The following is a 26050-nucleotide window of genomic DNA, read 5'->3' as shown; positions in this document are numbered from 1 at the left end:
TTATTACCATTACTGTCTCTGGACTGAGACTGAATTCATACTCGTCACATGTAACTGGAAATGTTTTCAGGAGTACTGCTTGTTACAGCAGATGATTGTAAACAACAGCATTGAGCATTTTGATTGTTGCCTTTCTGACTTTTGGCAGAATGCTACAGACTTGCAGGGGACCAAAGCACAAAATTGAGCATTCACAGTCAGCTGAAACAAACAGGGAGTCACAGTTTTGTTTGGTTGTGAAGGCCTGTGAAACTTAACTTCAAGTAACTTGGCTCATACAGCAAAACATTATTCCCATAGGGTGTCAGTGACATTGTCTTAATTCACAGTAACATAGGTCACAGAATCAGAGACCGTTCAATCAACTTTCTCTGTGCCAACTCTTTACCAGACCAATCCCAATGCTCCCAGTGCCTTACTTTGCCTCTTATTAGGAAAAAGATCCCTCTGCTTCACATATTTGAAGGCCTGTGAAACTTAACTTCAAATAACTTGGTTCATACAGCAAAACATTATTCCCATAGGGTGTCGTGACATTGTCTTAATTCACAGTAACATCGGTCACAGAATCAGAGACTGTTCAATCAACTTTCTCTATGCCAACTCTTTACCAGTCCAATCCCAATGCTCCCAGTGCCTTACTCTGCCTCTTATTAGAAAAAGATCTCTCTGCTTCACATATTTATCTGCTCTTCTATTAAAATATGCAATGGTCTCTGACTCAATTACTCCCCTATGGAAAATCATTCCATGCTTGAACAACTTGCAACATTAAAATCTCTCTCAATGTTTGACCACACTCAGTGATTATCTTCAATTAACTCCCCTGCCAAATTATTCTTTTCCTTGATCATCAGCTATCTGATTCTGATGAACACTTGACTTTGTGACAGTAAGCTGAACGTAAATATCTGTTGTGTGTTAGATTCTGGTGGAAGTTAGTATCGTTATGATTATTTTGGGGGGGGGGGGGGAAATGTGAACCGAATCCTCTCTTTATCACACGTCTTTACAGTCAAGGTTTGAATTTAAGAATGCATTCTTATAAAACACAGTATCAGAAACAAATCAGCTACATTCCTTGAGATAAAGAACTAGTTTACTGCAAACAAAAAAAAATTACTGATGCAGTGTTGTAAAGATAATTTCACTAAAGTTTAAACCAAGTAGGTGTATAAAACTCCCCTACATCAAATGAACACACACACACTCTCTCCAGTCTGGGAAAAGGTATAAAACAACAACTCTGTCGAGTGTTATCTTCAAACCACTTTGGCTGAGCTAAAATTTAAATTAAGAGAAAAAGACTTAGTTAAAAAATTGTCCTTACATATGTCTGTAGCCAAAGTGATTTTTCACACAAGCACTGTATCAGTTATGATTGGCTGAAATTGCTTTTCTGAGGAGTGTAAAATTTGAATTATCCTTAGAAACTCACCACTTTCATCCTTGAAGCATTCTGGTTTGTTTATTACAGAAGAGGTGGTGCACGTGGTCTTAAAAAGCATAAAGGTAGATGAATCCCAGGACATGATCAGGTTATTCCCAGAACTTTGTGGGAAGCTAGGGAAGTGATTGCTAGGATCCTTGCTGAGATATTTGCATCATCGACAGTCATGGGTGAAGTCTGGAACACTGGAGGTTGGTTAATGTGGTGCCATTACTTAAGAAAGGTGCTAAGGAAAAGTCAGGGAACATAGACTGGCGATCCTTATATCAACAGTGGGGGAGTTGTTGGAGGACATTCTGTGGGACAGGATTTACATGCATTTGGAAAGGGAAAGACTGATTGGGGTAGTGAACATGGCTTTTTGCATGGGGAATTTGATTAAGTGTTTGAAGAGGTGGCAAAGAAGATTGATGAAGGCAGAGGGTAGAAGTTGTCCATATGTACTTCAGCAAAGTGTTCAACAAGATTCTGCACGATAGACTGGTTCGTAAGGTTAGATCACATGGGATACAGAGGGAACTAGCCAACTGGAAACAAAATTGGCTTGAAGGTTGGAGACAGAGGGTGACAGTAGAGACTTGCTTTTCAGGTTACAGTCCTGTGACCAGCAGTGTACCCAGTATGGGGCTTGGTCCATTGCTTTTCATCATTTATATAAATGATTTGGATGTCAATATAGGAGGTATGGCTAGTATGTTTGCAGACAACATCAACATAGGTGGTGTAGTGGACACAGTAAAGAAGGTTATCTCAGAGGACAAGATCTTGATCAGGTGGGCCAGTGGGCCGAGGAGTAGCAGATGGAATTTAATTTAGGTAAATGCCAGGTGTGGTATTTTGGTAAAGCAAATCAGGGCAGAACTTATATAGTTAATGGTAAGGCCCGAGCGAGTGTTGCCGAACAGAGACCTCGGGCGCAGTTGCACAGTTCCTTGAAAGTGGAGTTGCAGGTAGACAGGGTGGTGAAGGCAGCATTTGGCACATTTGCCTTCATTGGCAAATGCACTGAGTATAGGAGTTGGGACATTATGTTGCGGCTTACAGGACATAGTGAAGCCACTTTTACAAAGATGTTGCTGGGTCTAGAGGGCCTGAGCTACAGGAAGAGGCTGACTAGGTGTGCAGTGTAGGAGGCTGAGGGCTGACCTTATAGAGGTTTATAAAATCATGAGGGGCATTGATAAGGTGAATATCAAAGGTCTTTTCCCTAGAGAAGGGGAATTCAAACCTTGGGGTATTTATTTTTTAAAAGGCGAAGGAACAAAGATTTGAAAGGAACCTGAGGGGCAACGTTTTTACATAGAGGGTGGTTCATATGGAGGAATTGGTAAATGCTGGTACAGTTACAACATTTAAGAGTCATTTGGATAGGTACATGAATAGGAAAGGTTGAGGGATATGGGCCAAACATAGGCAAATGAGACTTGGGGAAACTTGATCAGCATGGACAAGTTGAACTGAAGGGTCTATTTCTGTGCTATATCATAATATTTTTATGATATTATGAAGTTAAATACGTTTTGAATACTAATGATAGGGTTTTGTTCGTAAAAGATAGTGACAACTAAATTGATTAGAAAGTGAGGTCTGCAGATGCTGGAGATCAGAGATGGAAATGTGTTGCTGGAAAAGCGCAGCAGGTCAGGCAGCATCTAGGGAACAGGAGAATTGACGTTTCGGGCATTAGCCCTTCTTCAGGAATGAACTAAATTGATTAGCATTGTGAAAGTGTTCAGATGCATTTGAGTATGGATCGATAAAGTATTCTTCTGCATTCAACAGTATTGAGATTAGAATGTTTATTTGTTATCTGGATCTTATGTTTTTAGTTTTTCATTAAAGAAGTCCAGACATTTGAATATTTTGAAAAAGTGAACAGATGGCCATCTGTTTATGCAACTTCAAAAGACTGCAACATATTATGCTCTACTGGGTTTGTTCATTTCGTTGAGCAACATAACCTCATTATGACTGCTTGGTTGAGTTCCAAGCCCTACTCGTGATTTAGCTTAGCAGGTGTTATTGACATAGCTGTGAAGGGGACTGTGTGTTTTCTTTGATTGACAGTTTTATGACCAAATAATAAAATTGAAGTGTTTTGAAAAGATTTTTCTTTCTTATTTTCACAGAGCTATGAGCACTTAAAAAGGATACTTTTTATCAAGGGGACCTTATAACAGGATTAAAATGTTTTGAAGAGGTTTTTGAATGGCTGTTTGTTTATTTTGCCAGCTTCATGAAATGTTCAAACAAATTCTCAGTGTTATTACAGGGTTTAGGAGTTCTGTTCATACTGGAAACTCGATGAAATGGTATGGAGGATGCATACAGGAGATAAATACAGCATGGAGGGAGAATGGCACCATGGAGAGTATCAAAGTGTATGGAGAAACATGCAGAAGCAATAGAAAGGGTGGATGGGATGGGATCAGTGGGTGACTGAATGAATTAAAATGATAATATATTGGTGAAAAGAAATTAACATTTAAAATCATAAAAATATTTTCTAAAATGTGTTGTTTTCTTTCTTAAAACAAATACAAACATAACATTTTTTTTCCTAGCTACCATCAGTTCTGAGGAATGGTCACTGAGTACGACTTCTGTCCACAAAAGCTTGTCAGAGCTGCTGATCCCTTTCAGCAATTCTGTTTGTTATAAACATAAACTTTCTGCCCCTTCAATTTTTTTTCTTCCTATTTTGAACCACCATCCTTCATGCTATTTATATAATACAGTGGACGCTTGTAACCAAGCTGCATCCAGGCCTGAAAATAGTTCTGCTGATGCACTCACCCAAAAATGTACCATGTACCATAGAGTTTTTCAAATTATTCATATTAATTGCAAGTACTTACAATCAAACCAATAAAATACAAAGGGCGGATATTTACATTTTATTATCTTTGTAAATTTTGTTCATGCTATGTTGATTGGAATGATTTCTACATTTAGGTAACCTATGACTAGTATCAGTGGTAAATATACAATAATGCCCATTGCTCATTATTTACTGTCCTTTTGTTATTCCATGTCACCAACACCATCTCCCCACTTATACTTTAATTAAAAACAAAAGCAGTTTAAGAACAGCTCACGTGCACTACTGAAGCAACAGCAACCACCTGAGAAGTCTTTCTATGACATTTCTGTTTGACCTAAAACAATTATTTCTATCAAGAGAAATTTGGCCAATCCAGGCACTTTTCCATCCAAGCTGGATACATTCACACTGGAATTGTGAATTATTGGAACAAATAATAATTCTGCTGGTATTTAGTCTTGAATTGTAATCTTTTAGGCAATAATTTCACTGTACAAACTTTCAGACTTTGACTTGAAAACACCATTTTGAGAGATGAACGCCACCGTAACCAGACAGATGTATTTAAGTGGTATAATCGGACTGTGCTACAACCTCTAAATAAACTAAAGAGCTGCAGACACTGGAGATCTGATACAAACAAAAACACAAAAAGCTGGAAAAACTCAGCAGGTCGAGAAACATCTGAGGAGACAAAATAGTTAATGTTTTCAATTCAGTGACCCTTCTCAGAACTGCTGAAGAAGGGTCAGAGGGCTCAAAAAATTAACTCTGTTTCTCTCTCTCTACAGATGCTGTCAGACCTGCTAAGTTTCTTCAGCAATTTCTGGTTTTGCTTGTTACATCATTACAGCTTTAGTTTATTCATTAATACAAGAAATTCTTTTGCTGACTTTTCTAACTGCCTCACACACCAACTCTGCTGAGATACAATTTGTCAAAAGCCAGTTGAAGCATTGACGTAGTAACACATTAGCCATGTAACACACAGTGCTCCAATCTTCAGAAACATGGTGCCATTTGTAACAATCGATTTCCTCCTGTGAACAATTAAAAGCAAATCACAATTTTTTTTAGCGTTTGTTCCTTTTACAATCAGGCTCGGTTTGTAGCTCGAACCTGGTTCAGGTTAGCTCTTAGGAAAATTATAATCAGTTAGCCATATGTGGCCTAGAGCATCAGCAGACTAGCTCAGGTCAATTGGTGTTTGTATTCTAATATTGATTAATTTGCAACTTTACATTTTGAGAAGCCGGTGGTGACTTCATTCTGAATCAGGAAACGGGTTCTGTTAATGTCTGCAAGGTGAAATACATACAAATTACCAGGTACATGAATTAAAATTCTATATACGCTCCCAAAGCTCCATGGCATCTTCAACATCCTCATTTATAATCTCTCAGTAGAAATGACTTTAAAAGTTATTTTAAATGAACTACAATCACAAACGCCACTGTGATGCATGTAAATCTATTGTTTTGACAATACATAACCAGTAAAACTAGGAATGGTATTGGATGCAGCCTGTCACAGCTTGGTCCACAATTGGCTGTATAAACTGTGTGTTACTCTCTCAGCAGCAGGAAAGCCAACTAAATTGGATGCAGAAAGGGGTTGAATTGAGAAACTCTTCCATAGTGGGTCGGGGCTTAATGAGGGACACGCCTTTCCTGTGCCTTCTGATTGACACCCTAGCAAACTTCGGCAGGTTAGCCAATGGCTTATTAACAGATCCCTTTGTGTTAGGCACCAAGTATCAGTAGATAGGTCATGCTGGAAACCATTCCTTACCTCCAAGCTCCTAGGTCTCCCCCGCCAATGACTCTAATCCTGACTTTACTTACTAAAGTCCAGAAATTCGACAATAACCGGTAGTGAAATCCCTGCTCCCGGTGGTATTGCTCACATCGAAAAGCTGCTGGCATCCGATTGTGTAATGGCTCTCTGGGGGTGTGGTATCCTGACAGGCATTTAATTTGGCCGGGCCCACCCCAAGGAAGTGCCGTAGATTTTGAGAACCCTAACTCACTAACATTCAATCCAGCCACAGCTTTTAAGAAAACCAATTAAATGTGTAACTTCTCTTTTGAGAGGCTTGTCATGGAACTATCATACAAAAAAGTCATACGTAATCAAAATGTTATATTTTTGCCATAAGCATATAAAATACCATTAAAATAGAAACAAACAGACATCATCCTTAAAGTGAGCACTATTTGTTTACACAGTTAAACATGTGCTTTGAATACATACCAAATATTTATCCATTTTCCAAATAATAAACTTAACATTTCTCAGATCATAAAATGTTCACATCATGATTTCTATTATACATCCTGTCAGAGTGCAGCAAGTTACCTGTAAATGGAGCAAAAACCAAACCCAACTAATTATTTCAGATTATCGTTAACAAGATCACACATTTATAGGAGGGGAATGGTCTATATTTGAACCCAACATTTGAGGCCATGCACTTGAGAAAACTGAATAAAAGCTGCTGATTTTTCTTTTGCTGCATATTCAGGAGGTGGAACAGAACCATTTCTTCATAACTCAGATGTACTGACAGTTCCAAGTGCCCATTTTCACAAAAATTCAATGCTTCAAAGGCTCCTCAAATCTGGTGAAGCATTACTTTGATGACAAGTTTACAGGGGAAGTGGTTGTGTCGTGGTAAATTTGCTGGTCTCAATCTATTCAGGTCTGAGGACATGGGTGCTTATCCCATCATGCTGTCTGGTGGAATTTGAATTCAATTAATAAATCTAGAACCAAAAGTTAGTCACAGTAATGGTAACCATGAAATTATTGTCAATTGTTTTTTTAAAAATAACTGGCTCACTAATGTCCTTTAGGGAAAGAAATCTGCAATCTTTACATTGTCTGTTCTCCATGTAACTTCAAGCCCACAATAATGTGATTGACCCTCAAATGCCCTCGGAAATGGTGTAGCAAGGAGCAATTGAGGAAGGCCAACAAATGCTCACCTTGCTGACACATTGACATCCTGTGAAAGTTTAAAACAAGGCAGATGGATAGAGCAACAACTCAACATCTTTGCCTTATATTGAGAATAATGATAAAAATAAGGGAAAAAGAAACATTGCACCAAAAGCTGAACATAAGCATCATAGCTTAATGCTTTTGTTCAAGTGTGGTCTGTGGTAAAAATTGGCTGTTTTCATTGTAACAAACATTTCCTGCATACCTCTTTATGAACAACGTAACTACAACATACGTTAGTGTTCTTAACGTCCGCACTCAATCAATCTAAAGATCTATACTGGTGACTGCACTAATTCCGTGAATTAACAGAGTAGGACCTAGGTTTTTGGTCATTATGTCAAGCTGCTCCAGATATCTTTCATGCAGTGCAGTATTAGCAGGAGGTCGTGGCAGATACAGAAATCGGATAGCTGGATGGGCACCTTGCTCTAAAATCATCCTGTTTACTGCCATCAAATAGTCATCAGAGATTTTCATTGCATTTGATGGGAAGTTATTTGCAAAACTACCCTCACGGCCATCTTCATGAACTATCTGTTTGTGCCAGTGAAGGGCAGTAACGCTATCCCAATGCAGAGTTTTAATCGAACCTTTGATACGCAGCTGTTTTAAAAGTTGTTTTAGTTTTTTTTCCTGCTCCCCAGAACTGTTTCCAGATTCAACACACAGAAAAATACGCAGTTTGGCTGACCTCCAGGAGCGCACCATGTTCAGAATGCATGCCATTTGTAATAGAAATAGGCTGCAAGTATCAACATAATTAGCACTGTCAGGGCGAAGTGGATTGAGTGGCCACACATCAATGGAGACCTCATTATTCTTGTGACCAAACAGTTCTGCTTTGTTTAGCTGGCAGAAGTATCGGGCTAAACAAACATTTTTTAACATTTTGATGGAATCAGAAATAATGGCCACATACTCTTTGCCTGACAGTGCCTTTGATGACGAAGCATCTCTGGCTGGTGGAAAGTTAGGCTGCAAGTTGCAATCTTGTCCGTTTGTGATAGAAGGGCTATTACATGAAAATGCTGGAATTTGTTCCAAACCATCCTCAGGAACACAGTCATCATAAAAACCCAGGATAAGAGTATTGGGTCTCATTCCACCTATAAAACAGAGCAAAAAGAACAGTAACCTATTGTACCATAATGACAAGTATTGATGGAAGTTCACTCTAACTGGCTACCAACAAACAAACTAAATTCAGGTAAACATTTGTTTAAAATGAATTGCTATTTTACGGGTTATTTACCTAGACCAGAGATGAATAAAAGATGTTGAACTCCATGACGTACTGAGTCAGAGAGCGTAAGGCTGACAAATGATTTTACATTCAGTGCATCAACTAAACTTAGCCAGGAATCATATTGTGCTTGAAGAGGGTCAGAAGGCATCTCATCTATAAAAGGAACAGAACATACGTACGAATGTTAGTAATAATGTCATTGGATTTTATAAAGATCTTTGTGCTTTATATTTAAAGTAAAAGGAGATAACAGTTGGAAATGTTTTGAATATTTGTTGAAATGCAAATTGAAGTCACACCAGATGTTGGATAACTACTTTTAAAATGATATCAATTTTTGTTGAATGAGAAACATTGCAATGAAATTACTTCCCCCTCCTGGCTACTGCCGAATTATTGGTATTCCTGGCAAGATTAATGACCACACTTCGTGGTCATTGCAAGGCACTGAACTGACAAAAGCAGGGCTTAAAATACCATGACTATTACTTGTTGTTTTAATATTGTCATTGTATTAAATATTCAGTGATCTGTATTTGCATTTCTACATGGTAGTCACAAATGCTCTGAAAGCAAACAAGACAAGTTGCTCAACTCAGCAATGCTCAACGTCCTTTCATCTGGCCTCTGCACCAGGAACAGTAGCCTTTCCATTTAAAGGATATAGGTTCAATATAGACACCATGCGGCTTGTGGTTTGTCCTACAATTCTCAAACAAGGCTGACCACCATCCATGTGGTTTGCTAGATTAAATATGTGCAATAACAACAATTCTGGGAGGATTTATATTTCTTCACAAATCAAGTTATCAAATCTCTGCTGCATGATGAAATATATTTTAAACAAATGCAATTTTGTAGAACCTGGTTCAGCAATATAAATGGCATACATCATGTTGTCACAATAAGTCAGCACAGACAGTTTCATATGCAGCAAGGTTATGTATAAAATGCAATGTGGTAATAAAAGTACATTTCTTGTTTTGGAAATGATTAGCTATTTGCCCTCTGGTCATTCCAGATAAAACACATGCTTATTATTGAGGTAATCCTTAAAATAAATGAAGAAATTAGCTTAATGTCAAAGAGTGATGAGAGAAAGTGATAAAAGAACATCTATTTTCAGGAGGTATAGATAAGGGAAATATACATAGAGTGGGGGGTATATAGAGTGACCATTATATCCCTGGAAAGGGATGATGTACTTGAGGTTTAAAAAGGCAGTATCTATTTGCTTAGAGGAATGGAAAAGAGAAGCAGTTACATATTACAGGCCAGCAAATAGCAGGAAAAAAATAGAAGGGTAAGTTTAGGGAAACTTTAGAAAGATGTAATATTAGAAAAGTTATGGGACCTAGGAGAAAGAACCAGGAAAGGAAAAAGGGAGATTCCCAAACACTTGCGCAAAATAAATTTTATTTCTCAGCTTGTTCCTGTCCCAACGAGGAAGGAAGAAGCAGTGTTGCATCTTGCCCCAAGGAATGAAGTGTTTTAGCAAGAGACTACTTGATAGCTGAAATCAAAATATAGTTAAGTTGATAGTTTTGGAAAAGGATAAGGACAAAATAAGATGATAATATTCCAGTGAAGACAGCTCATTTCAGTGAATTCAACAAGGTGATTGGAAATAAATACTGACAGATAAAACAGGAAATGAGTAATGGCAAGTTTCAGAAAGGAGGTATAAGTCAGGGACAAATTAGACACCTTCCTATTCGAAAGAAAGGAAGTGCATTCAAAGCATTGCAAACCAGCCAAAGGAGAAAGAAGCTGACAGAATTGAGGGCAATATACTGACATGGCCGGGAAATTGGTTGATTGGCAGGCTACAGAAAGTAGGGATAATGGGTAGGTACTGAAAATGGCAGGATGTGTCCAGTCGTGTCCAACAAGGATCTGTATTAGGGCCCCATTTATTCATTTTAATTATTAATCATACTGATAACGACAGAGAAAATCATATATTCAAATGTGCTGGTGACAAAATTGGGTGGCATTATAGACAGTGTAAATGAGAGCATAAAATTACACAAGGGATAATGATAGACTAAATGAATGGACAAAACTGTGGCAGATGCCATTCAATGCAAGTCTGAGCTTTTTCATTTTTGAGCAAGAAATGATTGATCAGGATATTTTCTGGATTGTATGAAGTTAAATACAGTGGATGTCTTAAGAGGCTTGGTGGTTCAGGTGGAAGATATTTAAAATGTCACGAACAGGTGCAGAAAATAATCAAAAAAGCTAATGGAATGCTGGCCTTTCATCTAGAAAAATGGAATACAAGCATGTAGTTATGCTGCATTTACACAAACCCTGTTTCGACCTCACTTGGAGTACTGCAAGCAAATCTGGGCATCACACATACGAGGAAGGATATATTGGCCTTGGAGGGAGTGCAATGGAGATTTACAGGAATGATAACTTAACCCCTGAAATCCAGGTATGAGGAGACATTATACAAATAACTGTAGTCCTATTTTCTCAGACTTAAAAGGTTAAGGGCTGATCTGATCAAAGTCTTCAAGAAATTAAAAGGAAATGACAGCGTAGATAAAGATAAACTATTTCCTCTGGTTGGGGATTCTAGAACTAGGGGACACAGTGTAATGCTTAGGGCCAAACCATTCAGCAAAGATGTTAGGAAGCACTTCTACACACAAAGAATGTTAGGTGTTTGAAAATTGTTTCCACGGTGGATACTGGATCAATTTTAAAATCGGAGGTAAGTTTTTGTAAATTAAAGATATTAAGAAACATGGTCAAAAGGCAGGTATGTGGAGTTAGGCCACAGATCAGCCATGAACTTGACAAATTAGTGGAACGAGCTCAAGGAGCTAAATTGTCTACTCCTCTTCTTACGTTCCATATGAACCCCATTTCTGGAACTAGAATGATGAAAGGTGACATAAGGGAGTATTTCAGCATTAAATTCTTGATGAAATGAAGATCAGAATAAAACAGGTAACCAATAGTCAGCATTTCAATTGGTACAATAATAATGTCACTTAGAAGATCAAGGTTCAAAAACGACAACCAACAAAAAGGCAAAGTGCACTGAAGTGGGGTGGGCCGAAGGTGGTAGTGGAGTTGATGTTTTGTAAATTGTTAAATGCCACAGCATTTTCTAAGTGCTACAGCAGAGTTGTAGCAAAATTGACTAAATGGACAGTTATAGAATGGATACAAAATTAGCCGAGAACAAAAAGCAGACGATTAGTGCATGGTTGTTTTCCACACTGAAGTGAAGTGGTTATATTAATGGGATCACTGCTATTTTTGATATATGTTAATGATCTAGAATTGGAATAATTTCAAAGTTTGTAAAAGAGAAAAAGAAGTACTGTTGTCAAAATGCAAATGTAAAATGCAGAGAGGTAATGCATTTTGGAAGGAAAACAAGGAGAGGCAATATAAATGGTAAATGTTTTAATGTCGAAGAAAGAAAGATCAGGGCTCACTTACAGAAATCTTTGTTACGAGAGTAAATTGATAAAGCTGTTGAAAATATATATGGATATTTAGTGATGCTAACATATCTTGAATCAATCAAGAGTTCTCAGCTAGAGTAGTATCTGAGTCAGGACACAACACTTCAAAAGAATGTTATGAAAGTGCAGAGAATGACATCAGTAAGGAGAGAGATCAGTTGCCTGGAGAGATGAGAGAAATCAGATTGTTTGCCTGAATAATGTGATTAAAGGGAGGTTCAGACAGTTCAGAACTTTGTGGATCATATAATGAAGACGGATTTTGCTAATAAAAAGATGGATGCTATTCAGAGGCCACAGATTTAAGACAACGAGAAAAACTTCCAGAGGGAATATGAAGAGAAATCTGGAATACCTAGTCTGTAAGGGAGGTGTAAGCAGATTCAATTTCAAAAGGAAATTGCATATATATACTTTAAAAGAGAAGCAGGAGAACATTTGGAAGAATGGAAAATACTTTGAACAAAGAGCCAGTGGAGGCATGATGGGTCAAATAAACACCTTCTCTGCTGCACAATTCTGTATTAGGAACAGAGACTTTCAAAAGTGGAAAATTCTATACTTGTCTAAGGACCTCACACAACTAAACAAATAAAAGTGCAACATACTCTATTTCGAATAACGAAGTCTCTTCAAATGAATTGGTTGTGTCAGGCTACAGTAGTATTGGAATATCCTCCTTCATATGTTCCATTTAAAATTACTGGTGGATTTTGGCATAAATTACAACTGCTTTAAAAGTGAGAAACGAGTTATTGCATTTTGGTTTATGGAAGGTTTTTCTTAACAACTGAATACAAGAAAAAAGCCTTCATAACACTTAGTGGACCATTTCACAATGACTCTTAAAGCTATTATAATAGACTGCTTCAAGGTCATACTGAGCCTAGGGTGGGTCATTAATAAAAGTGTAAAAGTAGACATCCAAAGCTTCTGATAAGTGCTGCACAATGTATTGCATTTGGAGGTACTGCAAATTTTGACCTTTAAAATATCATTGCAGTTGCATATTACAATAAAGTTAGCATTTTATACTTATGAAACACCACAATTTTGTGAAGCTTGTTATTTTAATAACATCTACAAGCTTATGAGTTGAAATGCTATTTATGTTGCTCAGTTTGAATTTATTACAGCACAAGTCTATAAAATGGATGAGAATTGGCTCTGAGCAAAACGGTGATTTTTTTTCTGACACTGTAAAACCTAAAAGATGAGAAATAAATTTTCAGCATTAAGGAACCTGGAAATATTGGAAAGAAAGATTTGAAGATACGACAGTAGAAAATCTATTCAAGACTCTCAAATAGATGATGACTGGGATGAAAACTAGATATCAAAATTAGAAAAACTTAGTATTCCTTGAATGAATACAAACGTGAGAGTTGAAATGAAATTTAGAAATAAGTAACAAGACTGTATTAGTACTAGTATTATAAAAAGAAAGCATTACATGGAAATAAATAGAGCAAAGCAAAAATATTCCTAGGTAACAATGGAATTTAGAGGCACAAGAAAAGAAAATGATTGAATGAAAAATGGAAGTCTTATCACTGGTGAAAAAGGAGATCTAAAACAAAGAAAGCAAAATACTGTAGATGTTGGAAAGCTGGAACAAAAAACAGGAAATATTTGAAATACTCAACAATAACAGCAGCTTATATTTAAATAATGGAGAACAATTCCAAGTGCTTCAAAGGTGCATTATCAAACAAAGTACGACATTGACATATGGGAGGACATAATAGGAAGAGTTTAGAAGGATATGGACCAAATGCTGCCAAATGGGATTAGATTAAGTTAAGATATCTAGTTGGCATGAATGAGTTGGACCAAAGGGTCTGTTACCATCCAGTACATCTCTATGACTATGACCAGAAACCTAGTCAAAGAAGTACTTTTTAAAAATCATTTAATCTCTATAGTGTAGAATAAGGCCATTCGGCCCATTAAGTATGCACCGACCCTCTGAATGTATATTGAATAAAGTACTAAGATCAGGATATTAAATGGGTTCTTTGCCTCTGTACTCACTGAAAACATGACAGTTGGTCTGAATGCGTATAAAAATAAATGAGGCAGAACAATGGTCAATAAGAATAGATAAAATAGCAGCACTGAAAAAATTCAGTACAACTTGAAGGCGGCTGCAGGTATTTGCATATTGATGAAAGATAATAAATAAAAGAGACTCTAACCACAATCAAAACATCCTTGAATATTGAAGTAATACAGAAGACTAAGGGATCCCAAATACAATTGGGCCCTTCAATCCCCATCCTCAATGATGGAAAAGCGTAGTGCATCAGTGCAAAAAAGATAAGGTTGAAGCTTTCATGGCAATTTTTAGCCAGAAGTGCCAAGTGCATAATTCATCTCCGCCTCCTCCAGTGGTCCTCAGAATTATAGATATCAGTTTTCAGCCAATTCAATTCACTGCATGTGACAATAAGAAACAGTTGGAGACACTGGATACTGCAAGGGCTATGGGGCCTGACAACATTCCAGCAATAGTCCTGAAGACTGGCTTCCCTAGCCAATCTGTTCCAGTATAGCTACAGCACTGGCATACACCCAACATTGTGGAAAATTGCTTAGGTAAGACCTGTATACAAAAAGCAAATCTAGCCCAGTTAATTACTGCTCCATTAGTCTACTCTCAATCACCCATTAAAGTGATGGAAGGTGACATCAAAAAGCTCTTCTGTGTTGCTATAGTCTCACCAGACCATTGGACTGCTCTCTCATTAGAGAAACAGGACTGGTGGTGATTTAACCTGAAGGCCACCATATTTCAGGTGAGGGGAGAGATTGAGAAGGAGGATCCTTCATGGTAACCTCAGCCAGTGATAGGAATTGAACTCTCACTGTTGGCATCACACTGTTTCGTAAACCAACCATCCAGCCAACTGAGTAAAATGACCCCTAGCACCACCTGTTGAACAATAACCTGCTCAATGATGCCCAGTTTGATTTCCGCCAGGGTCACTCAGCTCCTGACCTCATTACAGCCTTAGTTCAAACATGGACAAAAGAGCTGAATACTAGAGGTGAGGTGAGAGTGACATTCCTTGACACCAAGGCCATAGTTGACCATGTGTAGCTCTAGGAAAACTGGAATTAATGGGTAGCAGGGGCAAACTCTCCACTTAAGAGTCATAGAGATGTATAGCATGGAAATAGGCCCTTTGGTCTAACTTGTCCATGCTGACCAGATATCCCAACCCACCTGCCAGCACCCGGCCCATATCCCTCAAAACCCTTCCTATTCATCTACCCTTTTAAATGTTGCAATTGTACTAGCCTTCACCACTTCCTCTGGCAGCTCATCTCATACACGTACTGCCCTGTGTGAAAAAGTTGCTCCTTAGATTTCTTTTATATCTTTGACCTCTCACAGTTAAACATATGACCTCTAGTTCTGGACTTCCCCACCGCAGGGAAAAGACTTTGTCTATTCATCTTACCCATGCCTCTAATGGTTGTATAAACCTCCATAAGGTCAGCCTCCAATGCTCCAGGGAAAAGAGCTCCAGCCTATTCAACCTCTCCCTATAGCTCAACTCCTCCAACTCTGGCAACATCCTTGTAAATCTTTTCTGAATCCTTTTAAGTTTCACAACATCCTTCCGATAAGGAGACCAAAATTGCATGCAATATTCCAAAAGTAGCCTAACCAAAGTCCTGTACAGCTGCAACAGGTGTTTGTTCGAGGTCAGTTATCTCAGCTCCAGGATATCTCTGAAGGGGTTCCTCAGGGTAGTGACCTAGGCTCAACCATCTTCAGCTCCTTCATCAATGACCTTCCTTCTATCATAAAGTCAGAAGTGGGGATATTTGCAGACAATTGCACAATGTTCAGCAACTGTGGCAACTCCTCAGATACTGAAGCAGTCCATGGGCAAATGCAATAAAATGTGGACAAAATCCAGGTCTGGGCTGACAACTGGCAAGTAACATTCGCGTCACACAGATGCCAGACTATAACCGTTTCCAATAAGAGGTGATATATGTTGCCACATGACATAGAATGGTTTTACCATAACTGAATCCCCCACTATCAACAATCAGGGTTACCATGACCAGAAATTCAATTGGATTGGCCATATAAACACAGTGGCTACCAGAGTAGGTCAGAGGCTAGGAATATTGCAGCGAAAAACTCACCTTCCCCCGACTCCCCAAATCCTGTTCATCATTTATTAAGGCACAAGTCAGGAATTTGATGGAAAACTGCCCACTTGCCCGGATGGGTGCAGCTCCAACAAAACTCAAGAAGCTTGACACCATCCAGGACAAAGCAACCTGCTTGACTGGCACCAAATCCACAGCCTCCACCACCGACGCTCAATTGCAGTAGTGTGTACTATCTACAAGACCACTGCAGAAATTAACCAAAGATCATTAGAGAGGGTCCTTCCAAACCCTCGGCCACTTCCATCTCGAAGGATCAGAGCCGCAGATACATGTGAACACCACCACCTGCACGTTCCCCTCCAAACCATTCACCATTCAGTTGCTGGGTCAAAATCCTGGAATTCCCTTCCTAAAAGCATTGCAGGTCAATCTACAGCACATAGACTGCAGGTCTTGAAGACAGCTCACCAACACCTTCTCAAGGCCAACTACGGAAAGGCCAGCAATGCTCATGCCTCACAAGTGAATTAAAAAAGTCAGAGGAGATGTTGCATGGGTGACACAGTGGCTCAGTGGTTAGCAATGCTGCCTCACAGCACCAGGGATCCAGGTTCGATTCAAGCCTTGAGCCACTGTCTGCCTGTGTGGAGTTCGAACATTCTCTGCATGCCTTTCCTCCGGTTTTCTCCCACAATCGAAAGATGTGCAGGTTAGGTGAATTGGCCATGGTAAATTACCCATAGTGTTCAGGGATGTGTAGGTGCATTAGTCAGGGGTTAATGTAGAGTAATAGGGTATGTTCCTCTTCAGAAGGTTGGTGTCGACTTGTTGGGCCTAATTGCCTGTTTCCACACTGTAGGGATTCTATGGCTAAGTGGTAAATTGAATAATTACTGGCCAATCAATTTAGACTCTAGAGACTAAGTCAGAAATAAATATTTTTTTCTAAAGGCAAGTTAGTTAAGGTTAGCCAATCTGAATTTGCAAAAGATGAATCATGTTTGATAAATTACAAGTTGTTAAGGAAATGGTGGCACTTTGATACAGGAAGCGAAAAGACCAAAGTACATTTTGATTTGCAAAAAGCAGCTTACAAGGTGTCACAAAGTGTTGGACTATAAGCTGGTGTTGTGTGATTTTTAACCTTTGTCCACTCCAGTCCAACATCGGCATTTCATGTTATGGACGAGACCAGACCCATCAAACATTTCAGGTAGCCCAGATCCTAACTTTACACCTGCTTAAAACAACGAGCAAAGTGGATATTCCAAGAAAGAATCAGCTGGTCACCACTTTGTTTTAAACAAAACAGAATTTATTTACAAGATTACTGAATGAAACACAAACAACAGAAAATAGAATGCTGAATACGTATCCTATCCGAAAACCCAACAGACGATCACAACTTAATGATACTCTTCCAAATATTTGCAACAATTTCCACAAACACCTTTGGCACAATAGGTAAAATCAAACAAGTTCTTATAGGATAGAGGTCAGAGGGAGAGTACCGCCTGGACCTGCTTCTTTGGATCCTTTCTTCACACTGCTGCTTTAAAAACCCAAACCAGAGAAAAGTTGAGCTGGGAGAACTGTCCACACCCCTTTCATTGTACAAGTGTGTTTTTAAATTTGAAAGCCTTCTGCCTGAGGCAGTCTCTGTTAGCTATTATCAACTTGGCCCTAAAACCCCTCACCTCCAGACTTTTCGGAGTCTGTGTCATTTATGACCTCTCTTGAAAAAGAAAAGCCAAAGGACAACATAACCTTGCGTGTGTGGTACTAGAAAAGCACAGCAGGTCAGGAATGAGGAAGGGTTTTTGCCCAAAACATCAATTCTCCCGCTCCTCAGATGCTGCCTGACCTGCTGTGCTTTTCTAGCACAACAATCTCAACACTGATCTCTAGCATCTGCAGTCCTCACTTTCTACCTGCATAATCTTGTTAAAGGAACAGCTTAATCACACACACTATGTCAATAAATTAAGACACAGTTTAAACTAAACGTTAAAAGTTTAGCATCGTATGCATGGAAAGTGTATGTTGATATATTTGCATAATGTCAGACAAACAATAAGGAAAATGCATCAGCAAGATGGATTAAGCAAGAGTTTAGTCATCTAAGCACTCAAATGTAAATTATATCATTACACCCAATACAGGTCAAAATGTTTTTGGGAACTTTCACCAGATTCCATCATGAATAATGGAACATGTTGCAGCAAGGAGTGTAAAATATATTAGAGTGTGTGCTAGTAAGGAATATATCAACATTATTAAGGCATTTTGTAGAATGTGTTAGAATTTAAGTGAAAAATATGGAGTGGATCAGAAACTTCCATCCCAGAATGGGATAATTTTATGTATTACAGTGAGAGAAGTACAATAATTCAGTGATATAATGGCAATAGAGACATATCACTGTTTTAAACCAAGAAATGTAAAATAACATTAAATTAATTCTACTGAATATTCAGAAAAGAAATTAAGTACAGATTATTTGTCACCTTGGTTGGCCTAAGCTACAATGTCAAAACAGAGAAGACATAACTTTATTCTGCATCTAATGCAGATCACATGATCTTATAATTTTTCCATTCCCAGTAATAAGTTAACAGACAACAGTGGGTGAGATCATTCTCTTTGGAGTAGAGAAGGTGACAGTAGTGATTTAAGATAGATGTGGCAAGTTATAAGGAAATATGATAGAGTAAATAAGCAGGCAGAAACAGAAGGCAGTTTTACATGACTGGACAAAATAAGTTGGAGAGTGGTTCTCCTAGAGAAACGTTTTTAATGCAGTGAGCTATGATGATCTGGAGTGCACTGACTGAAAAAAAAAGGGAAAAGGATACTCATCAGGAACTTTCAAAAGACATGTCTGTTAAGGCACAGTGGGCGAAATGGTGTCCAAACATATGGCTCTATGAAACTTTTGTCTTTACAAGCAAAAGGATTTAAGAAAAAAAAATAGAACTTTTAAAGGCTGTAACAATTCAGGATTCACATGTAGCAAAACAGGAAGTTTTAAAAAAAAACACACTGCTTACCCAAATTTCCTTTCTGTACATGACCCAGCACATACAGTCCACTCTTCTTTAGGTCATTTGTGAAACTTATCAATTGAGTACATGTTCTGGGATTGGCTACCATCAGCAGAATTTGTGGGCGCCAGAATTTGACATGATCTTTACGAACATCTAGCATCAGAAGATACTTTCTAACCTGCAAATACAAGCATTGATACAGGATTCTGATGGAAAAAGATTAATTTCATTACTGCACATACTAACTTACTGCTTTACTAGTATTGATGGAATAAAAACTTCAGTGTAAAGTGCTAAGTAAAGGAGTTAGAAATGATGAATCTACCAGTGCATCACTGCATATTTCTCAAATAATGAAATGTAGCTATTTATCTACAAACTTAAGTTTGTAATATTACTAAATTCTTACAGTGGTACTGTGCATGTGAATCTCATCTCTTCAGAGATCCAGAATTCACATGACAGCGTCAAAATTCAGTAAAATCCTATCTGATGAGCAACATTACTTTGCATTTGATTGTAACACTGCCAACGTAGTTGGCATACAATGGATTTTAATTCAATAACATAAAGCCTGTTGAAAGCTACATCACTACAAATCCTATTCATCTCACAGCTACAGTATATGTGCCAATAACCTACTACTATTATGATACTGAAATACACTTCTTTCCTAAAGTGTTCAAGCAAAGAGGTACTTGAAATAACTCCACAGAAGCTGGTATCCTGTCACCAAGTCACCCTTTATTTGTACATGGAGAGTCCTTGACACTGATCCAACTCTCTTACAGCCAGTTCTAAGAGTGAACAGGATGCCTGACACTCCTGTTCTTTTTTTTGTAAAAGAAATAGAGAAACACAAAAGCAAACAACCAAAAAGAAAACCAGAAATCAAAATGTCTCTAAGCTCAGAGAACTCTCCTCTTATTCTTCCTTCCCCCTCCTCACAGTGCACTGGCTGTGGGCCAGCTAGCTCGGAGTCAGTCCCCTCCGCTAACACACAAGAGGAGAGTCCTTCACCACTGATTCCAGCTCCCTCGGAGCCAGCTCAGAGTGAACAGTCTGACAGCACTGTTCCTTTTCTTTCTTTTTCTTTCCCCCACACTACCGCCTAACTGCAGTAGTGCTTATTTTCCCCCAGCACCCATGTTGTGTGTGTGCAGGTGTGAGACATAGTGAAAGACGCAAGGTATACAAATCTTTATTCAATTTCCACCACCAGGAAGAAAGGAAACACCCAAGTGGCCAGTGACAAGCAGTGCCCTTCACATCAAAGGGCAATGCTGAATGATCAAACAGTGGAGGGAAGGGATTAAATCAAAATAGAACTGGATAAGGAAATAATATACTCCACTCCCTGCGGTGCCCACCTCTCCCTGAACAGCTCAATGGTGGACACGGCGTGCTCCTTTTCCAGAGACACCCAGGCAACACTCCTGTTTTTTTTCTTTTTTTTGTGGGTGAGTCAGAGTTTATTGGCATCAGACCAACATGACCATTTTTGCTTCTGCTCATGTTGTTACTGAAATAACTCCACAAAGACTAGTATTCTGTCACCAAGTCACCCTTTATTTACACGTGAAGAATCCTTGACACTGATCCAGCTCCCTCAGAGCCAGCTCTCAAAGTGAACAGAATGTCTGAAAACTTCTGTTCTTGTCTATCAGACAGGGCTCCCTTATTGGACCAGATTAACAGCCCAATCAGGGAACTCCTATCCTACAAGGTCCACCTAACTGACCTTGTTACAATCTCTACACCCCTCCCGTCCCCCACCCCAGTCCGAGGACACAGGCTGGTTATTTTTCTTTTGTAGCTCCTGCTGGGGCATTTTACCACCAGGTCAGGTTTCTCCAACTCTGCCTCTGATATGGTCAGTGTGTAATGCACAGTAGCTTGCCTCTTCCATCTGGAGTGTCTTGGAAGAGATTCATTCTTTTTCTCAGTGGCAAAGGCATTGAGGCGGTGATATCCACAGGGTCCATCTCAGACTCTGAGCTACGATAGAGGGGACCCATCGGTTCTGAAGCAGTTGGAAAGGCTGTCGAGGAGCTGGGCATGTTTTGCTGCTGCACAGTTTGCAGCTTCGTGTGCTCCATGTTCTTGTGCAGGACTGTCGCTCCTACGCAGACTTTATATGTCACTGGAAGTGTCCTTGCATTGACCATACCTCTTACTCACGCTGGGCCATTCCTGTGGTTCCTACACCAAACTTCGTCCGGTCTCCCTCGCTTCGAGGAGTCTTGTATCCGGCACTAGCCTTCCTGATGCCGATTCACTATCATCATGTACCCCACTTCCCTCCAGGTCCAGGGAAATCAGATTTAACCTGGCGCAGAACCTTTTCCCCATTAACAACTTTGGAGCTATCCTTATAGTTGCATGAGAGGTGGTCCTATAATCAAACAGGAAGCAGGATAGTTGGTAAGTTAGTGATTCTGTACACTTTTTTTTTTAAAAGTCTGCCTTCAAATTTGGAATGCTTTTTCTGCCAGACCATCGGATGTTGGATGGTATGGAGCTGACCTTATAATGTAGAATACCTTTCGACTTTAGAAAATACTCAAGTTCTTGGTTTGTAAATGATGGCCCATTACCTGTGACCAACAACTCCAGGAGTCCATGTATCGCAAAAGAAGCGCACAGTTTTTCTATCATTGTTCCAGTGTTTTGCGAATGAACTCTATGCACGTCCAGCCACTTTGAATGGGTGTCCACAATGACTAAAGAACATTAGCCCATGGAAGGACGTGCACAGTTGACACATAACTGAGTCCAGAGTTTACATGGCCATTCTGACAAACGTGGGGGAGCCGCTGGTGGTAATTTTTGTCCTTTTTGGCACTCTGGACATTGCCCCACCTATGCAGCTATGTCTGTATTCAATCCTGGCCACCAACATCTTCATTTTGGAAACCTCCGGAAGGCCCTGGTGGAGGTCAGGGAGGAGAAAGTGAGGACTGCAGATGCTGGAGATCAGAGTTGAGTGTGGGGTGCTGGAAGAGCACAGCCAGTCAGGCCGCGTCAGAGGAGCAGGAGAATTGATGAAAACATTCCTGATGAAGGGCTCATGTTCGAAACATCGAATCTCCTGCTCCTTGAATGCTACCTAACTGGCTGTGCATTCCCAGCACCACACTCTTCGACCCTGGTGGAGTTCAGCCAGTATCTGGCAGCCACCTCTCCTTGGGACAATCACTCTAGCCCCCCATAATAATATGCCATCACGATCTGGTCTCTCTGGGTCCAAACAGATTTCAATTCTGGTTGTGATGGTTCTTTAGTTTCCCCATCACCCCCAGCTGTTTCGGTTTTGTCAGGACCAGATCTTTCTGTATTATCAGTCTAATATTATCAGCTGTGACAGAAAATTTAAAACCATTACGGACTCATCCATTGGCAATACCACCAGTGGTGTATTTGCCAGTAGGAGGTGGCTCAGTGCATTCACATTTGCTACTTGGCCTCTCTGACAGTGTTCTAACCTGCAATTGTATGCACCTAGTATTAGAGCCCATCACTGAATGTGGCCTAAAGCTATGGGTGGCACCAACTTGACCTCTTTAATTAGATCTAGCAGGGGTTTGTGGTCCATAATGATTACAAATTTATGCCCGTATTGGTGGAACTTCTTGACTCCAAATATGACTGCCAAACCTTCCTTCTCTTTCTGGACGTATTTTCACTCTGCATTAGCATACGCTATTGGGCATTCCTCTCCACTGGGCCACTAGGAGCTAATACTACTTTGATGCCATATGGGGAAGGCATTGTATGTCAATACCAGATCTCGCTTGGGATCATAGGGTGGCCAACCTAAGGAAGGTGTTGTCCAAGTATCACCAGAACATTACCTGCCCCATCAGGGACCCGAACATTTTAGACCACTGCTACACCATTTTGAAAGATGCTGCAGCTCCATCCTCTGTCCTTATTTCGGGAAAACCAACCCCAATGCAGTGTTTCTTTTCCCAGCTTACAGGCAGAAGGTCAAGCAGGAGACCCCCTCGCGGATACAGATCCAGTGCTGGTCAGAGGAGGCAGACAATCAACTCTGGTGCTATCTGGAATCGGCTGATTGGGCCATGTTCAAACAGTCCGCAGGTAACTTAGACGAGTACACCACCACCGTCACAGACTTTATCAGCAAGTGTGTGGAGGACTGCATACCGAGGAAGTCAATCCAGGTGTTCCCCAACAGGAAACCCTGGATGAGTCAGGACATACAGAACCTGCTAAAACCCAGGAGTGAAGCCTTCAGATCAGGAGACCCACTCAAATATAAGGAATCCGAGTAAGACCTTCGCAGAGCCATGAAGACAGCCAAGGACCAATACTGATCCAAACTAGAGACCCAGACACCTGGGGACTATGGTAAGGGCTGAATGACACCACAGGTTCTGGAAAGAGACAGTACAAGATAGCAGACGATGATGACACATCCCTCCCAGATTGTCTCAACGCCTTCTATGCTCGCTTTGAGCCGAATATCAGTGGAGAGGTAACACTTATTCCAACAAGTCCTGACAAACCTATTCCAACAGTCACTGCATCAGAAGTCAGATCAGTTTTCCTTCATGTGAATCCAAGGAAAGCGATGGGACCAGATGGAGCACGAGGCTGTGAACTCAGAACATGTGCACATCAACTGGCAGAGGTCTTCTCGGACATCTTCAACCTCTCCCTGCAGCAGGCCACTGTCCCTGCCCTGTTTCAAGAGGGCCAACAGCATCCCTCTGCCGAAGGCGGCTCATGCAGCATGTCTCAATGACTACAGCCCAGTGGCCCTAACTTTGGTGGTCATGAAGTGATTTGAACGGTTGGTCATGGCATTAATCAACTCTCTTGACCCACTCCAATTTGCCTATCGCACCAACAGATCCATGTCAGATGCCATATCACTTGCCCTTCACTCCTCCCTAGAACATCTTGACACCAAGAACAGCTATGTAAAAATTCTACTCATTGACCACAGTTCAGCTTTCAACACTATTCTCCCCTTCAGACTGATTTCTAAACTTAGTGATCTTAGACTAAGCGCCACCCTCTGCAACTGGATCCTCAGTTTCCTGACCCACAGGCCACAATCAGATTGGGGACAATTCTTCATCCTCACTAACACCCAACACTGGAGCCCCCCAGGGGTGCGTACTCAGCCCCCGACTGAACTCACTGTAGACCCATGACTGCGTCGCCAAATACCAGACTAATGCCATTTACAAGTTTGCTGATGACACCACCATAGTCGGTCAAATCTCAGATGGCGACGAAACAGACTACAGACGGGAAGTGGAAGACCTGGAAAAATGGTGCATCGAGAACAACCTAGGTCTCGATGCCAGCAAAACCAAGGAACTCATTATTGACTTTTGGCCGGATGTTACTCATGTCCCCCGACACATTAACAGCACAGAGGTGAAACAAGTGGAGAGTGGTCATCCACAACAAGTTTTCTTGGACTCTTCATGTGGATGCACTGGTTACAAAGGCCCAAGAACGTCTCTTCTTCCTCAGGTAGCCTGAGGAAATTTGGCATGATCGCGAATGTCTTTGCCAACTTTTATAGGTGTACCATCGAGGGCATTCTGTCTGGATGGATCATTACCTGGTAGGGCAACTGTACCATTCAAAATCAGAGACGGTTACAGAGAGTGGTGGACTCGGCCCGGACAGTCACAAAGGCCAATCTCCCATCTATAGAATCCATTTACCAGGCCTGCTATCAAGGAATGCCAGCATTCTCAAAGATCCATCCCACTCTGGCAATGTTTTTCTACAACCTCTACCATCGGGGAGAAGGTATAGAAGCCTGAACACATGCACCAGCTGTTTTTGTAACAGTTTCTATCCTACTATTGTTACTCTCAAACTCTTCGTATTCGCTTGTACCTGTGTTTTTGTTTTTGCCGCTGTTTACCTATATTTACTTATCTATGCTACTTAACTTTGCGATCTGCCTGTATTACTCGCAAGACAAAGCTTTTCACTGTGCCTCAGTAGACGTGACAATAAATTCAATTCAATTCAACACCTTAGAGGATGATAGCTGTTCCTGCATTTCCTTGAAAGCCATTGCTTGGCTTCATGATTATTTCCAAGGCTGATGCTTTTTTTTTTAAGAAAAAGAGTTGCTGTAAAGGTATGAGGATGGAGGTCAGATAATGTGTAAACTTCCCATTATAATTCATTAGCACAAGAAAAGACACAAGTTCCAGTACAGTCGTGGGAACCAGGGCACTTTTAATCACCCTCCCAATGGATATAACTAGGTTTTGTCAACCTTGCAACCCAAGTTAGTTGCTTGGGGTGCCTGGAACATATAGTTTCCTTTCTAAGGCATATGCCCACCTGAGAGAAACGTCTATGGACTATGTCCAACTTCTCCAAGTGCTCTTTATTGGCTTTCCCCCTTATTAGAATGTCATCTAAATAAATGGTGACCTGGAGCAGACCTTGTAAAAATGTTCTTCACCATCCACTGAAAAGATTGCACAGGCTGATGATATCCCATACTGCAGTGTGGGATATTGGTACAAATCTTTATGGGTATTCATTGCAACATACTTCAGGGAATTCTCATCTGACCACAATTGCAAATATGCATGGCTCATGTCCAGCTTTGAAGGACTGCACCCCCATCAGCTTTGGGTATAAACCCTCTATGCGAGGGACTTGGTAGTTATCCAGTTGCAAAAAAAGCGGTTTACTGTTAGTTTAAAATCCCCACACAGGCGAACCAACCCATCAGGCTTCACAACTGGTATATTTGGTGCTATCTATTTTGCAGACTGGACTATTTGATGATTCTTTCTCTTTCTAGCCTTCTGATTTCTGCCTTTACTTTTGCTC

General features: G+C 40.1%; 1 protein-coding gene across 1 annotated transcript in view; it reads right to left on the bottom strand.

Annotated features, from left to right (window-relative positions):
* Positions 1 to 3967: 3967 nt before the first annotated feature.
* zgc:153039 (uncharacterized protein LOC767698 homolog) overlaps positions 3968 to 26050 on the bottom strand; it is a 99680-nt gene continuing 77597 nt past the window's right edge. The window contains exons 9-11 of the mRNA XM_043703016.1: positions 19205 to 19379; positions 8533 to 8679; positions 3968 to 8386 (exon numbers count right to left, since the gene is read on the bottom strand). Of these exons, the coding sequence (XP_043558951.1) occupies positions 7545 to 8386; positions 8533 to 8679; positions 19205 to 19379 (1164 nt within the window). The 3' untranslated portion in view covers positions 3968 to 7544. The remainder of the gene's footprint in view (positions 8387 to 8532; positions 8680 to 19204; positions 19380 to 26050) is intronic.

This window comes from Chiloscyllium plagiosum, chromosome 13, assembly GCF_004010195.1.
Source record: "Chiloscyllium plagiosum isolate BGI_BamShark_2017 chromosome 13, ASM401019v2, whole genome shotgun sequence".
Taxonomy (NCBI): domain Eukaryota; kingdom Metazoa; phylum Chordata; class Chondrichthyes; order Orectolobiformes; family Hemiscylliidae; genus Chiloscyllium; species Chiloscyllium plagiosum.
Note: the sequence above shows the minus strand (reverse complement) of the source record. Positions and strands in the feature narration are given on the sequence as shown.